The sequence below is a fragment of the Dasypus novemcinctus genome, chromosome 24 (assembly GCF_030445035.2).
Source record: "Dasypus novemcinctus isolate mDasNov1 chromosome 24, mDasNov1.1.hap2, whole genome shotgun sequence".
NCBI classification, from domain to species: domain Eukaryota; kingdom Metazoa; phylum Chordata; class Mammalia; order Cingulata; family Dasypodidae; genus Dasypus; species Dasypus novemcinctus.
Genome location: NC_080696.1, coordinates 11,731,393 through 11,745,569, shown reverse-complemented (window position 1 = coordinate 11,745,569; position 14,177 = coordinate 11,731,393). Strand labels below are relative to the sequence as shown.

The 14,177-nt window shown below is 49.9% G+C and overlaps 1 protein-coding gene across 1 annotated transcript in view; it reads right to left on the bottom strand.

The window, feature by feature from the left end:
- ISM1 (isthmin 1) overlaps nucleotides 1-14,177 on the bottom strand; it is a 72,694-nt gene that overhangs the window by 16,223 nt on the left and 42,294 nt on the right. The window contains exons 2-3 of the mRNA XM_058287569.2: nucleotides 10,113-10,343; nucleotides 550-814 (exon numbers count right to left, since the gene is read on the bottom strand). Coding sequence (XP_058143552.1) covers nucleotides 550-814; nucleotides 10,113-10,343 — 496 coding nt within the window. The remainder of the gene's footprint in view (nucleotides 1-549; nucleotides 815-10,112; nucleotides 10,344-14,177) is intronic.

The following is a 14,177-nucleotide window of genomic DNA, read 5'->3' as shown; positions in this document are numbered from 1 at the left end:
GGAAATCAAAAGTCCTAATATGGGGTCTTAAAACCTTACTTTCACAACTTGTGATGCACCCTCCACAAGGATTCCTACGGTCATGCCACCACCAATATCAAACGTAACACAGCTGCCTGGTCACAGGAAGCAGCTGGACACAACTCTTTTACCAAAGTGATTTTCAATATGCATCATTACAGGAAGAAATCCAAGCAAGTTAATTTGGTTATTTATTCATCTTAGAAATGAGACAAAAGTAAAAATTTTTTTGGGGAGAAAAAAAAAAGCAGAACCCTCAAAACCCCTAAACTAAGAAAAAAAAAAGAAGAAAAAAAGATTCTTTCTTAGGATAATGGCTATGCTTTTAAAATGATAGACTTTCCAGAAAAATGTGGCTGCTGGTGGCTTCTGGGGGCTTCTGTGGAACGGCGCTTTATGAGGTATGCTTTGTAGAAGACCCAAAGCCACAGACTCTAAACTGGGGTTTGCCTGGCTCCGTGTCTGTTAGGCCTCATCCTCCTCATTTATGCTTCTCACCACTTTTACGTTACCGGGTGGTAAACTCACCATATTCTGGCTGCTCTTTGGTTTCAAAAGTCCGGTGGCCTGGGGCTGGGCGGTCCCACCCCCTGGGGGGGTTGAGGAAGTTGCTGTCATCCGAGGTACTGTCGTACTTGAAGTCCTGGTCCCCACTGTCTGCCCTCGCCAAGGAGAAGGACCTCTGCCACCAGGCCCGCCAGTCGGGGGCCGGAAGCGACCAGCTGGGCTTATTCTCCGGGTGCTGATCTTTGTCTGCGTCCGAGTCAGGCCCGTCGACCACCTCGATGGTGACCTGAAGAATTCAGAACATGCCAGGGTCAAGGAGGCCACAGCCCCAGGCTGCGCGACCCATGGAGTCAAGTCTAAAGAGCAGGGGAAAGGGGGGCGCGTCCTTCGTGGTGGAAGGCTACACGGCGACACAGAGAAGGTGTCTGGCCCGAGGGAATCTCAGGGCTAGAAGGAACTGACGGGTGCAGGCCTGGGGTTCACTGAAGGCTAATTGTGGGGAGTCTAATTCAAGGAGTAAACGTGGACATGTGTGTTCCTGAAGAGACAAAGAATGCTAATAATAAACCTAGCATTTATCGAGTACAAATTCTCTACCGCCACAGTTCTAAACGCTTTCCACGTATTAACTCACTTCATCCTCACAACAGCCTGGTAAGGCTGGTACTGTGGATTGGCCTGGATGGTGGATTATCCGCCAAACGGCCCCAGCAATCCCTCCCACCCCACTCTTCCCATCGGGTGGTGGAGCCTACTTCCCCTCCCTTTGAATCGAGGCTGACGTGACTTGCTTCACCCACCAGAAGGTGGTGGAGTGACGCCATATGACAGAGCCTGGCAGCTTCCACCATCCCACGCCTCTGCGAGGAAGCCGTGCCTAGGCAGTGCCATGGAGAGGCCGCGCGGCGCAGGGAGAGGAGCCACATGGACGGGAACCGAGGCCAGCGAGCCACAGGCTGGCACCAAGGGCTCAGTCACATGCCAGGGGCCGGGTGATCAGCCCCAGCTGGGTTGCCCAAGCTGACACCACGTGGACCAGAGACGAGCTCCCCAGGCTGAGCCCTGCTCGGATTCCCGACCCACAGACTCGAGAGCAATCAGTGGTGGTGGTTTGAAGCTATTGAATTTGGGGGTAGTTAGTCTGCAACAGGGAGCTTTTTAGACAGGGAAAGCTGGTAGGTTGGGACGTTAACATCCCGCCGGCGGCCACGGAATCACCAAGTGGCAGACCCAGGTTGCTCTGAGCCACTGAGCCGCACTGCCTCTCCAAAAGGTCACCAACTGCGGGGAGGAGCACGGAAGCCACAGGTGCTGGAGCCGGGGCTGGACGCCACAGGGTGTGTGGACGTGCGAGCTCAAGGGCCACCAGGTCCAGGCATCGCCACAGCTCAGGCCAGGCCCAGAGGGGCACGGTCCTTAGCAGGACCCCCAGGCTCGCAGCAGACAGGCCCGGACTGAGGTTGCAGAGCCTAATGCTGCAGTCGGTCATGGGAAGGAGGCAGCTCCTTGGCTACAAGAGACAGTCAACATAGACAAGCTTGCTTTCAGAGCCCAGGGGAAGAGTCTCTGGGTTCCTCTGACTCTCGCTTCGCTCTTGCAACACCTCCCGGATGAGTTACACAGACATGAATCAGAAACACGCGCTCCAAGCCATGGGCGCAAGAGGTACCGGGCAGATGCATTTCCAGTTTCACCCTAACCCGACAGTCGAGGCGGTTGCCAAGACGCTCTGCCAAGTTGCACGGGGGTGTGCTCCTCCCCGAGACAAACAGCCCCTTCCTTTTGTGTTAGGAACGGGGAGGTTTCCATCCTGCTCGCTTTGACATTCAAGAACGTCACGGTGGTGGGCACACGCTGTCCTCTTGTGTGCTCCGGGCAAGGTCAAGGATGTGGGCTGCGATGCCCGAGCAGACTCAGGCCGCGGCAGGCCAAGCACATCTCCCGCCGCTGGGAGGCCCACGAGGGTGTCATCAGCTTCATCCCACGCCCCCACCATCAGTCCAGGCTTGCAGCATCCCTTGCACAAAAATCATCATGGGGCTTTTTCATGATTCGCCCAAAAAAGCAAAAAGGGAGAAGGAAAGGAATGCATCACACGTCTTGTTACCATTTCTGCTTGCTGGGACCGATGGTGGTTGGTGAGCGGCAACCGGTGGACCCAGCAGCAGCGCTGGAAGGACCAGCGCAGGAGGTGTGGACGGCTGGGCAGCGGCAGAGCGGCTGAGCTTCTGGAGCCGGAGCCCTTGCCCTCCGCTGCAACCTGCACGAGGGAACTGCAACACTCCTCTGCAAGGCTGAGGAGACGCAGGCTGCCCAGAGCAGGCGGGCCTGCAATTAAGGCAGTGAAATCAGCCTCTGGTGGGAGATAAAGGGCGCCCGCCCAGGAGTTCTGGTGCTCCATCTGCACTCAGCCTGGAGTCAGAGGGATCATGCCCTGCGATTTCTCCAAGCTGGGCATAAAAATAATTTCAAGCTAGGACCGGCAAGACGAGCTTTTCCCCCTTCACACTGCTGCTCAGATCCAAACAAAATAGATCTGTTGCCTGGCCAGACTATGAGTAGCAAAATATGAATTTACTCCAAAACCTCTATCAATGACTAAATCTCCACAACTTAGAGGTTTCTTTTCTCCCTTTAATTTCTAGTCCCTGCCCCAAATGCATTTAAAAGGGGAGTTCAGGCGTAAAATGAAGTTTCTTTTTGGGACGACGGAAAAGTTTTAGTAATGGATGCAGTGATGGTAGCACAACATTGTGAACACAACAGCACTGAATTATATATTTGAATATGATTAAGAGGGGGAAATTTTAGGTTGTATATATGTTACTAGAATAAAAATTTACAAACATGTCCATGGAACTGCACAACACAGTGAACCCTAAGTTAAACCATGGACAATAGTTAATAGTACAATTACAAGATGTGCTTTCATCAATTCTAACAAAAGTACCACACCAAGGCAAGATGTTAATAAGAGGGTGGTATATGGGAATCCTGTATTTTATGCCTGATTTTTCAGTAAACCTACATCTCTAATATAAAGAAATAAATACCAAAAGCAAAAAAAAACAAAAACAAAACCCAAACAAACAGAAACTTCAGGATCTACCCTTCCCTGAAGTGAACAATGTAGAAACCTCATACTGATATCAACAGGAGAAATCTAATCTTGAACCTAAAATTTCACAGGCATCCAGTTAAAAAGATTTCATGAACATGACCAATGACTTCTAAAATGGTAGGGATTAGTCTTAGATCGCCTATTGCTCTCATTCATTTTACATTTTCTTTAGGGTTGAAGAATCCTTTTATGTCCTTATGTCTTGAACAATAATTGATATGATGAGCTGAAGGTGTGGTTGTGAGGACAACCGATTTCCAAGCTGATAAAGACTCTAGGTCTTACCCTCCTTTCCCATCCTTAACACATGTAATTGAGGTTTCGTGTATTTGTTTCTTCAGGACTTTTCAACACTACAAATAAGGACAGTACAGAAAGGGGACCCTTCCAAAAGCCCCTGTCCATCATCTGGCAGAATCTCCCCAGATCCAAGATCAAGAGTCCAAGACAGGTACCGATTTGGAGAATTCTGTCTGGAACCAGGAAATGAGGATAATGCCCTTGGCAATTTTACCAGCTTCCTTTCTTCTCTTGATCATTAAAACATGGGACACAAACTCACTCCTCTGGTCTGGAGATGTACCTCCCATTGGAAAACGAATACAGTTTTCAATGTAACTGATAATAAACTAATGGCACTGAGAATACAAAAGCTGTGTCCTTCTGAAGACACGTGGGTCTTCGAGTCCTTGTAAATGCTGGTGACCAGGCAGGGATTGGCCAGAGAGAAAATGAGTCCCAAGAGGGAAAGAGATTTCCTCGGAGCACACAGCCTCCTGGGACAAGCAGTCAAGTCTCCAGGGAAGGTTTTGGCCACAGATGATGATAGCCCTCCTCGCTTGCCCATCGCCACAGAAAGCCCACCAGGCGGTCTAGGAAGATGAAACCCCCTCCTCTCAGATGCATCAATGCTACAGGAACAACATTGGCAACCGCCACCCACTGGGGTTAAATGGCCTTTGAGAACTTCAGTTGCCCTTCCAAACATTCCGACTCTTTCCATGCAAGTTAGACCCAATTTTCAGATATAGAAACTGGCTTGGAGAATTCAAGTTCTCAAGGTGTACTAGCGAGGAAGCTGTAGAGCCAGGTCTTCAAATAAGCTCTCCTGGCTGCCGATTATTTCTCTGTGGTCTCCACTGCCATTATTACTACCAACCAGCATCTTCCAGTTTGGAAAGCCTTACTGCATACGTCACCCTGTGCTGAGCATCGTACACGGATCTCATTGAATCATACGAGGCAGGTGATAGCATCGTTCCTCTTTTACAGACAAGGAAATTGAGGCAACGAGAGGTGGAGTACCCAGTGGGAGGCTGCAGAGGCCAAGACTGGCCCATGGAACCGTGATTCCAGATCGCAGATGCAGGGCAGGCTGACACTGACGCTCATGCTCTCGACAACGGTGACTCTGAATCTGAGCAGTACAGGCTGTTCCCCGTGGTTACGGGGTCCATGTCTAGGGCACAGAGGTTTCTCAGTAACTGCTGAACCATAGCTGTTGTTCCAAATGTAGGGAAAAGAGGGGGCTGAGAGTCTGAAGTAGAAGCACAGACAGCATTTGTAGCCCTGGCCAACTCATCGGATTGTATCTCACGGCACTGGAGACCTAAGGCTGTGAAAATAAGTCTGCGCAAGATTTTTTGAAAAAGGCCTTTCGATCTCTGGACTGACAATGTGATAGCCAGGTCCTGAGCCTCAACAGACTCCAGCACCTACAATCTGTTTTATTGGACTCACCACACTCAGCTAAGATGGAGTTGAAGAAGGACAACCACCACACCATGGAGCCTAGAGTGATTACAACTGAAAGTGGGAGGATTGCATCCAGCATCCATGTGGAATCTGAGCCTCCTCTTGACATAGAGGTGCAATGGACACAACCAATCCAACGTCCACATAGAAGAGGTGGCATTGGATTGGGAAAAGTGGACATGGTGGCTGATGGGTATGGGGAAAGGCAGGAAGAGATGAGAGGTGGAGGTGTCTTTGGGACATGGAGCTGCCCTGGATGGTGCTTCAGAGGCAATCACCGGACATTGTAAATCCTCACAGGGCCCACTGGATGGAATGGGGGAGAGTATGGGCCATGATGTGGACCATTGACTATGAGGTGCAGAGGTGCCCAAAGATGTACTTACCAAATCCAATGGATGTGTCATGATGATGGGAACGAGTGTTGCTGGGGGGGGGGAGAGGGGGGGTGGGGGGTGGGGTTGAATGGGACCTCACATATATATTTTTAATGTAATATTATTACAAAGTCAATAAAATAAAATAAAATAAAAGAAAAAAGAAAAAAAAGAAAAAGGCCTTTCGATAACTGTTTTTAAGTCCCCTTCAATGGAAGAAAAGAAATAAGTATATTGGTTGAAATGAATGCTAATCTCAGCCTGATCCAGAAAAGAGTAATATTTGGTTGTGAGCAGCTACTGTAATGAATTGATGTGGTAAGTCTAATACTGGAGTTTACTTGAGCGATTTTTGTCTCTGCTATCTGACTATCAGCTGCAGACCAAAAACCCGGCCAATGAAACTAAAGTTCAAGTCTACCTTCTCCTGGGGGATTTACTTTCTTTCCTGATTTTTTTTTTTTTGAGACAATTGGCTTCTAGTATTGTTTTAAATTTAATATAGAGAAGCAGTTCAGGGGTTTGAGGCTATTTCTACTTTGTGCATTGTGTTTTTTCCCACTCACTTCCACAGCTTTATAAGAGTCTAGGAGAGAGGCCACTGCCTGAGGGGGTAAAAAAATAAATGTGTATTTTTAAAAAAGGCTCTACAGAAGCAGATGCGGCCTTTTGGAGGATATCCCTCCCCACAAGTAAAGAAGCCACAGGCTGAGCGGGTCCTCGCACAGGCTCAAAGTGCCCCTTAGCCAGGCGTGGGCTGCCTGGGGAGGGACAGGGATCCCGGCCCTGGGGCGTGGGAAACATTCCCGGAGGGGGAGTGCTGAGAGGGGGGTATCCAATTCCCATTCAGCTCGCAGCTCCGGCTGAAGTGGTAACTGGTGGGGTGGGGGCAGGATGCCAGGGGAGGGGAGAGGCAAGGCCGGTGCAGTTGGCAACGGAAGCCGCGACACCCACCTGCCCCTTCACCTGTCTCCCCGCTGCGACCCAGCGACAGGAACGGCTTTGAGGGGCCGCAGGGGCCGGGGGCGGTCTGCTCTGCTCAGTTGCCCTGCGTCAAACCAGTGGATTTCAACAAAAGACCCTGCTGTACAGAAGGGGCGAGGGCTGCCAATGGGGAAGGGGCCCCCCTTTCCCAAAGCACCTCCAGGAAACTGGTTTACTCGAGGGCAGTGGGGCGTGGGCCTGCGCGGCCATGCCGTGTGTGCGTGTCCCTGTGCAAGTGCAGGGTGTGTGTGTGTGGGGGGTCTGTGTGTGTGCTTATGCACAAGCATGAAACAGGCTCGAGACTCGGGGCTCCCCGGGGCAGCAGCTGCTTCTTCCGTTCTTTGAACATCTTTCTGGGAAACCAACACTAACCTTCTGTGGTCTTCCAGAAACAGGCGGCCAGAACCGCAGCTCGTTTTCTTTCCTTTAGGGCCAACGAGTCATCAGATCAATAAAACGTCCCACCCTGTGTACTGCCCGTGGACGCTGAGTGGACACAGGAATTGTATGAAGCAGAAAGAGGACCCGACGGGGCAGGGGGCAGCACGCGGCGCTGGCTTGGTCTTTTGGGGTGGTGGCCGCACTGTTTCTGATCCATTCTGCCAACAGCTCTGATGTCTGTGGGGCAACCTCTATTTCTGGGAGTTGTGATGCTCTCTGCTGTCCAAAGGTAATTCAGGAAAAATGTGGAAACCTCACAGGAGTCGCCCTGCCAGTCTTCCCACCCTCTCCTCCAAAGTGTCCCTTTGGGAAGGGACCACCTGGAGGTAAGCCTCTTGTTCCCGTGCTGGGGAGGGGGTGGGATCACCTGGAGAACAAAGCACTGATGGTCACGGATCACCTGGCCAACATCTACATAAGCTCGTGGCTTGGAGGATCAGGGTAGAGGAGGGCAAATTACTTCCTCTTGTATCCATCTGCCTGTCCCCTGGGACAGACAGCCCAGAGGGAAGCTGACTTTTATAAAAGTCCGAGAGACTTGGCAAGAGAGAATCTGCTGCTGGGAGCCCGTGTGGGCTTCTTGGGCTTCGTGGCGTTTGCTCTCTGCCCCTTCACCTCACTCCAGGGGCCCCACCGGGCCCCTCCCCTCAGGAAGCCAGGCGGGACTGCCCAAAGCATTCTTTACCTCCCATTCGGCTAAACAGCTTATTACGATGACAAATGAATTGCCATCTTGGCTTTTCCGCTGAGCTCCCGCACAAATCCATGGCGCTGCTGGTGGCGGGGTCAGCTCTTCACGGTTGCCCTTTCCTATTTTTGGAAAAGAAATCTCGGTTCTCCGGCCCCGTGGATCCCATCTGCTTTTGCACGGCTATTCCTCCCTCACATTTGGGCAGTATTTTAAATAGGCACAAATGGGATCAGGATTGGGTATGGAGATTTCCAGACTGACTGGTTTACCTGGGAGAGAGAAAGAAGATTCTATGAAATTCTGCTCTGCTCTTACAGCACTCTGCTTTCGACAGTGTTTCCCAAGGGGATACGCTCCCTGCAGCCTTCCATTCCCCTGCCTCCAGGCACTTGTACGGAATTTTACATTAGCAATTATTAAAACAATTACACTAATAGCTCAGTTCTCAGGCGTCACGTCCCACAGTGACACTTCCAACCTCTGGGAACAAAACGCTAGCCAGGGCAAGCGTGAAGGTGTTTGGGGCAGGCCTAAACCCTATGGGCAATTCTGGAAAGAGGGCACTGAAGCGAAAGGCCCATTTTTCCAATTAATCAGTTAGAACAGCACAAGATGCATCAGAAATCTTAACTGGCGATGAAGTGATTTCTGTGTGTGGGTAGTCCGAGTGGCCTCCAAACATTTTTCACTTGTCTGTTTTATCAATGCCACCATGCCCTCTCTCTTCCCATCTTTCGAGATCTACCTGCCGTGGCTCCATGACCCCTCTGGCTCTGGCTCGTGTGGCAGCCAGGATCTTCACTCCCCTGTCCCTGCCTCACTTGCCCTGCGAGACACTGGAGGGCAATTCCTAACTCCCACCATCCAACGAGGTGCCTTCTGTGCAGCAGGTGCAGGCTGAGGCATCCAAACTGGATTACTGCTCTCAGGGACACTGGTCAGCCACCAAGACACCGGAGCTCTGAGCACAAGTCTGGTCAAGGAAACCTGATCTAAAATTTTGTTAGGCAGAGGGCATTAGTCTTGAGAGAGAGGGAGAAACAGTTGACGTAATTAAGGAGCCGTTGCTCTCAGGTCAAGTTCACGGTCTTTCTGCCATGTGAGCTAATTGGCACATGGTGCAGTCAGGAAGGGCAAGGAACAGCTGCCCCTACACAAGTGAAAAGAATGGAAAACAAAGCAAAAACATAACGAAGCCTGCAAATGAGGCCCGGAGCTGGGTGGGGACCAGGCTGCCCTGGGGCAGGAGAGAACCCCCAGCCAGGGCATGGCCCATCTATGGAGAGAGAGATGGAGGGAAGGACATACAAAATTCAAAATTAGGCATTTATCTGTGAAACACGGGCTGGTGGAGTGAGTATTCTTGGGAGCTTGGGTCTGCGCCCCCAATCTACTATTTACCAGCCACGTGACCTTGGGCAAACCAAATTGTAACTTCCTGAGAGCTTCCTGGGTTATTGATAATACTGAAAATAGTGCCCATGCTCCAGCTCCTTCAGGCAGGTGTTGGAGGGTCTGAGCAGGCCAGCATCTGCTTTGTAAAGTAAAATGTGCTATTCCGGGGTAGATGAGTGTTATTTTTAAGCACTCCTTTCCCTAACTCCACTATCCCTCTGCTTCATCCCCACCTGATCTTAGGGGGTATGCAGTTATCTGTCCCCCAGGAAGTCCTGTTCTCATCATCCTGCTTAGGCTCAGAACATTCTGTAATCAGCCATCAACACTTTAGAGCAACTGAAGCTTTGTCACCTACTGAAGGAATTTCTGATGTCCACGGCAAGGTGGAGAGGAATTTGTGAGAGGGTGGCCTTTCCTTAGGACCTCTAAAATCATGCTACAATTTGCCTAGGCTATCACTTGTGGCCATTTCCTATAATTGCTCTATCTCATCAATTTCTGATTATGATAGTTTTTTGTTTTGGCTTTGCATTTTAATGTCTCTGAAATCAGGATGTGTCTTCTAATCGATGGCGTGTCACCGTTTAATTAGCAGTGTTTTCTTTTCTTGTGTGGCTCATAAATTGATGGCGCATCTCACCGTCAAGGGTGTGAGGTTAGACGACAGGCAGGACTGTATTTGTTAGAGGTCACATGATCACAAACAGGATTTGTTAAGGGGTTAAGAGGCAGAGCCAGGCCAGCAGCAGTGGCCTTGGAATCAGGCCCGAGACAGAACAGTTTCGTTTTCTCCCACCTTCCAGCTGCCAAGCATTACCTGGATATTTGGATTCTGCCCATTAATATCTGCTTTGGAAAGGTCTGGAAAGTTTGGTAGATCAAGGAGAAAGGATCTGGAGCCATCTCTTTGCAGGGAAGGGTGCCCACTCTCTTGCCGGAATCGCTGTCGGGGGAAGGGTCTGTGTGCAGCCTGGTGGGCCCGCCGTTCTTCGCTGGAGGCAGGAGAGCTGCCTTCTGATGTGGAGTCACTCTCCATTTCGAGGCTATTCTAAAACCAACCAACAAACAAAACCAAAGAAATAAACAGGAGACACTGGATTAAAAAACTGCCACCCTTAACAAATCTTCAAAGTCGGGGGAAGGACATTCCGGTGGCAGGAATTAAGCCATGATAATATTTCCAACCCATTTTCCTTCCCCGAGGTCTAGTTTCTCCATCTTTAAAAGGCCAAATCATCAGGAAGCTTCTCCCAGTCTGCTACTTGGGAATTTTCTTTGAGTCAGTGAGATGGGAGCTGTCTATTAACCATCAAAGCACATCAAAACAAAAGTGCTATTTTGAAAGAGGATAGGGACTCATTTGGAAGTAGAATCAAATCATGGTTTCTTTCTTAGAACTGTGATCATTTAGCTACCCTGGCTTCAGCTGTAGCCCTGGTATCCAGGGTTTGTTTCTTTGATGTGTGTCATGGTGCAAAAGAACTGACCAGCCTGGATAAAATACCTGAGGTAAATCACAGATTATATCCACCCACCCATCTGTCCATTCATCTATCCACTCATCCACTCATCCATCCATCCATCCATCCATCCATCCATCCATCCATCCATCATCCAAGGATACACCACCTACAAGACACAGGAGATAAAGTCACAAATAAGACAGGCGTGAATGCTGTTTTTTGGAGTATGCATCTAGTTGGAGGGGACAAACAGTAAATATGTAGATAAAGAAGATCAGATCAGAGAGCGGTGACTACTAAGAAAAGAAACAAGAAGAGGGTGACTGAAAATGGCTGGGAACCAAATTAGGTAGGTGGCCAGGGAAAACCTCTCTGAGAAGTCGGCAACTGAAGCAAGACCTGAACAAGAAAAGGAGGCATCCTGCAACAAATGGAGATAGGACATTCTAGCAGCAGGAAGAGCAAGTACAGCCACCCCAATGTGGCTATGAACTTGACTCACCTGAGGCACAGAAAGAAGGCCAATGAGGCTGGAGTGGAGTGAACAAGGAAGAACATGTGATGAGAAAAAAAAGGTTGAGCAAGGCAAAGAAAAAGTGGCCAAAAGACATTCTGAAATGTAGTGTCTTTATACAGAAAAGAAAACTGGAAGTCTGCTGGTCTTCGCAGCTAGGGAAAATGTGCCTAGTCCTTATTGGGGAAAGAGTTTTCTAGTGATTGAGGAGGGTAGAAGTTGCTAGACTCTTTTCCCAAACCTTCTTACCCTCCTCTCCTTCTCTCCGGACCTCTCATCCAAGGCTTTCTCCATTCCTTCATGGAGAGCATTTTCATGTTTACTAGCAGAGCCTTGGAGATAGAATTTCACAAGCGCGTGGGTCAGTGGTTAATGCTCTTGTTATGTTTGGGCGTGTTTGGGGCTTCTGGAAAGTAATATTCCAGCACAGTGTCTCCACAAGCACTCTCTGCCCCCACTGCAGTGTCTCTGCCCCAGCCAAAACACTCCTGAAGCTAAAGAGCCAAGGTCAAGAACAGCCCAAGGGAGAAACAGAAAGCACAGGTGACCCTCTTCCTGGAGCGCTAAAGGGAGGGGTTCTTGGAGGAGTGGATTTTAAGAAGGAGGGGCCCGAGGACTAACCCCCTGGTGCAGAGACCACCTGGGCATGGGGGAGAAGAGGTTGGGGGATGGAATGGCGACAGTGCCCACCTCCCCTGTAAAACGCGCAGTTCCTAGGAGAAGAGCGGCTACGCTCGGTCCCGTTTGCACCTGCCCCGCTTTCTGCGCAGGAGATGTGGCTGGGGGCAGAGTCTTTCTTCACCTTTGCAGCCACCTCTGTGCATGGATTTTGTCTCTTGGCACATCTCCCAGAGGGAGTTGCCCTGGCACTCTAAGGCACTGCGCAATGGGAGAGAGGGGAGAGGGGGAGAGGAGAGAGAGGGGGTAGAGGGGGGAGAGGAAGACAGGGAGGGCGAGGGGGAAGAGGGGGGGAAGGGGAAGAGGGAGGGAGAGAGGGAGAGACAGAGGGAGGAGGAGAGGGGAGGAGAGGGAGAGGGCGAGGGGGAGAAGGGGAGAGGGAGAGAGGGGTGGGGAAGAGAGGGGGAGACGGGGAGAGGAAGAGAGGGAGAGAGGGAGAGAGAGGGAGGAGGAGAGAGGAGGAGAGGGGGACAAGGGGAGAGGGAAAGAGGGAGAGAGAGGTTTTCCTTCAAAATAAGACGGTAAGACCTCTCTATCACAGCTCAAGGGGAGATTCTGGAAAGTTATTCCGGGACTTTCCTCCCTTCTCCCCAGATTTCTAGTCCAAACCTCCCCAGCAGACTCAGCAAGGAGTCGGATTCTCACAGAGACTTTCTTGCATGGGACTTAGGAACAGAAGTCTTGGAAGGGGTCCAGGATTTGCTCCCCCATTGTTTTAGGGACACCCTGCAGAGCCAGCCTGAACCTCACTGTGGCAAATGGGACCTCCTGCTTAATTGAGTTAAAAATGGACCTAAGCCAAATCTCTTCCCCTTCCCCTGTTGAATTAACTCTTTCTTCTACTAAGCCTTACATTTTAAAAGCCAGCGTTGGAAATGCACTTTAGCCATTTGGTATTTTGCTTCGATGGTTGGGAAGAAAAGGACTGAACCTGACTGGTGCCTGGACCTGACCCTAGAATTCTGCCTGCCAGGGCCCAGGCTTAGTGCGGTCCTGGCCCAGCTGCTGACCAAACACCACCTCTTAGATGCTCTGTGGCCCACGACCCTCCACGGCAAGCCCAGCAGGTAAGGGTAGCCCCACAGCCTCCCGGCAGGAGCCTGATAGCTCGGGCTGTGTCCCCACGTGATAAGAGAAGTGTTGAGTTAGGGCAATGGCTGGGCAGTTCAGACCACAAACACATCTGCCAGGAATATTGAGGCTACTGCGGCTCATGTATGTTTTGGCTTGGGTTATGAACATGATTGTGACATTTCTCCAGAACCCCCCTTCCCCCTCCTCCAGGCCCAGTATTTGTAAAGCCTTTGGAGAATGGGAAGTAATAAAGAAATGCGCATCATGATCTCTGAAGACGTGAATTACTCTTGTGCCTCTACCAACACATATTTAACTGGAAATTTTGGGCATGCTCCCAAAACCATTTAGAAACCAGAAGTCCTAGGGTCAAAGAATGGCCCCGAAAAAATGAAATTCCAGTGTTTCCAATCAATAACCAGAGTCTGGAGTAGCTGTCATTTGGGTAACATAGATCTTAAATCCTGGGTGGGAGATGACAGGCTCTGCTGACAATGCAGGAAAAAGTCTTTTCTTGATACCCCACCCTTCCTCAAAGGGGCACCTCCTCCTTGCAGGGCCCCTGCTGGTGGTCCTGCTTGATGGCTATCCCCCCAGGTGTCACCAGCCTTGCTCACCGAGTGTCCCACTTAAATTATTCTAGCAGAGTGCAAATTTCCAGGAAGACTGGATCTCAAAATGAGGATAGAAATAGTTTGTGTTGTGTTTAGAAAGGCAAACAGGCTTCTCTAAAGGCGATAGCTTAGGGAAATGTGGAAGTTTAAGAAGAAAAACATCACTATTCTTTCCAAGGTGTTGTATGGATTCCTTCAGCCTGAATTAATGTGACACTAGTTCGAGAAAAATAATTTTTTACCCACAATCAGTCTTTGGGTTGATCTTCAGTCTGTGAGTTGACAATGACAAAGCTGCCACAAAACCAATAGTGATGTTCCGTTGTGTGACTCTTGATTGTAGAGCTTTGGTGAGCCATCAAAAGTGACACAGAAGAACAAAAGCTATTCTACAGTCTATACCCACAGTCTCCAACTGCTAAGGCAGGTGACCTATGGGGTCAAATCATCCAGCTACTGCTTGATGATCCATCATCTTTGGGCATAGCTCTCGTCCCCCCGTAATTTTACAATATACTCTTATCAACGTTAGGAATAAT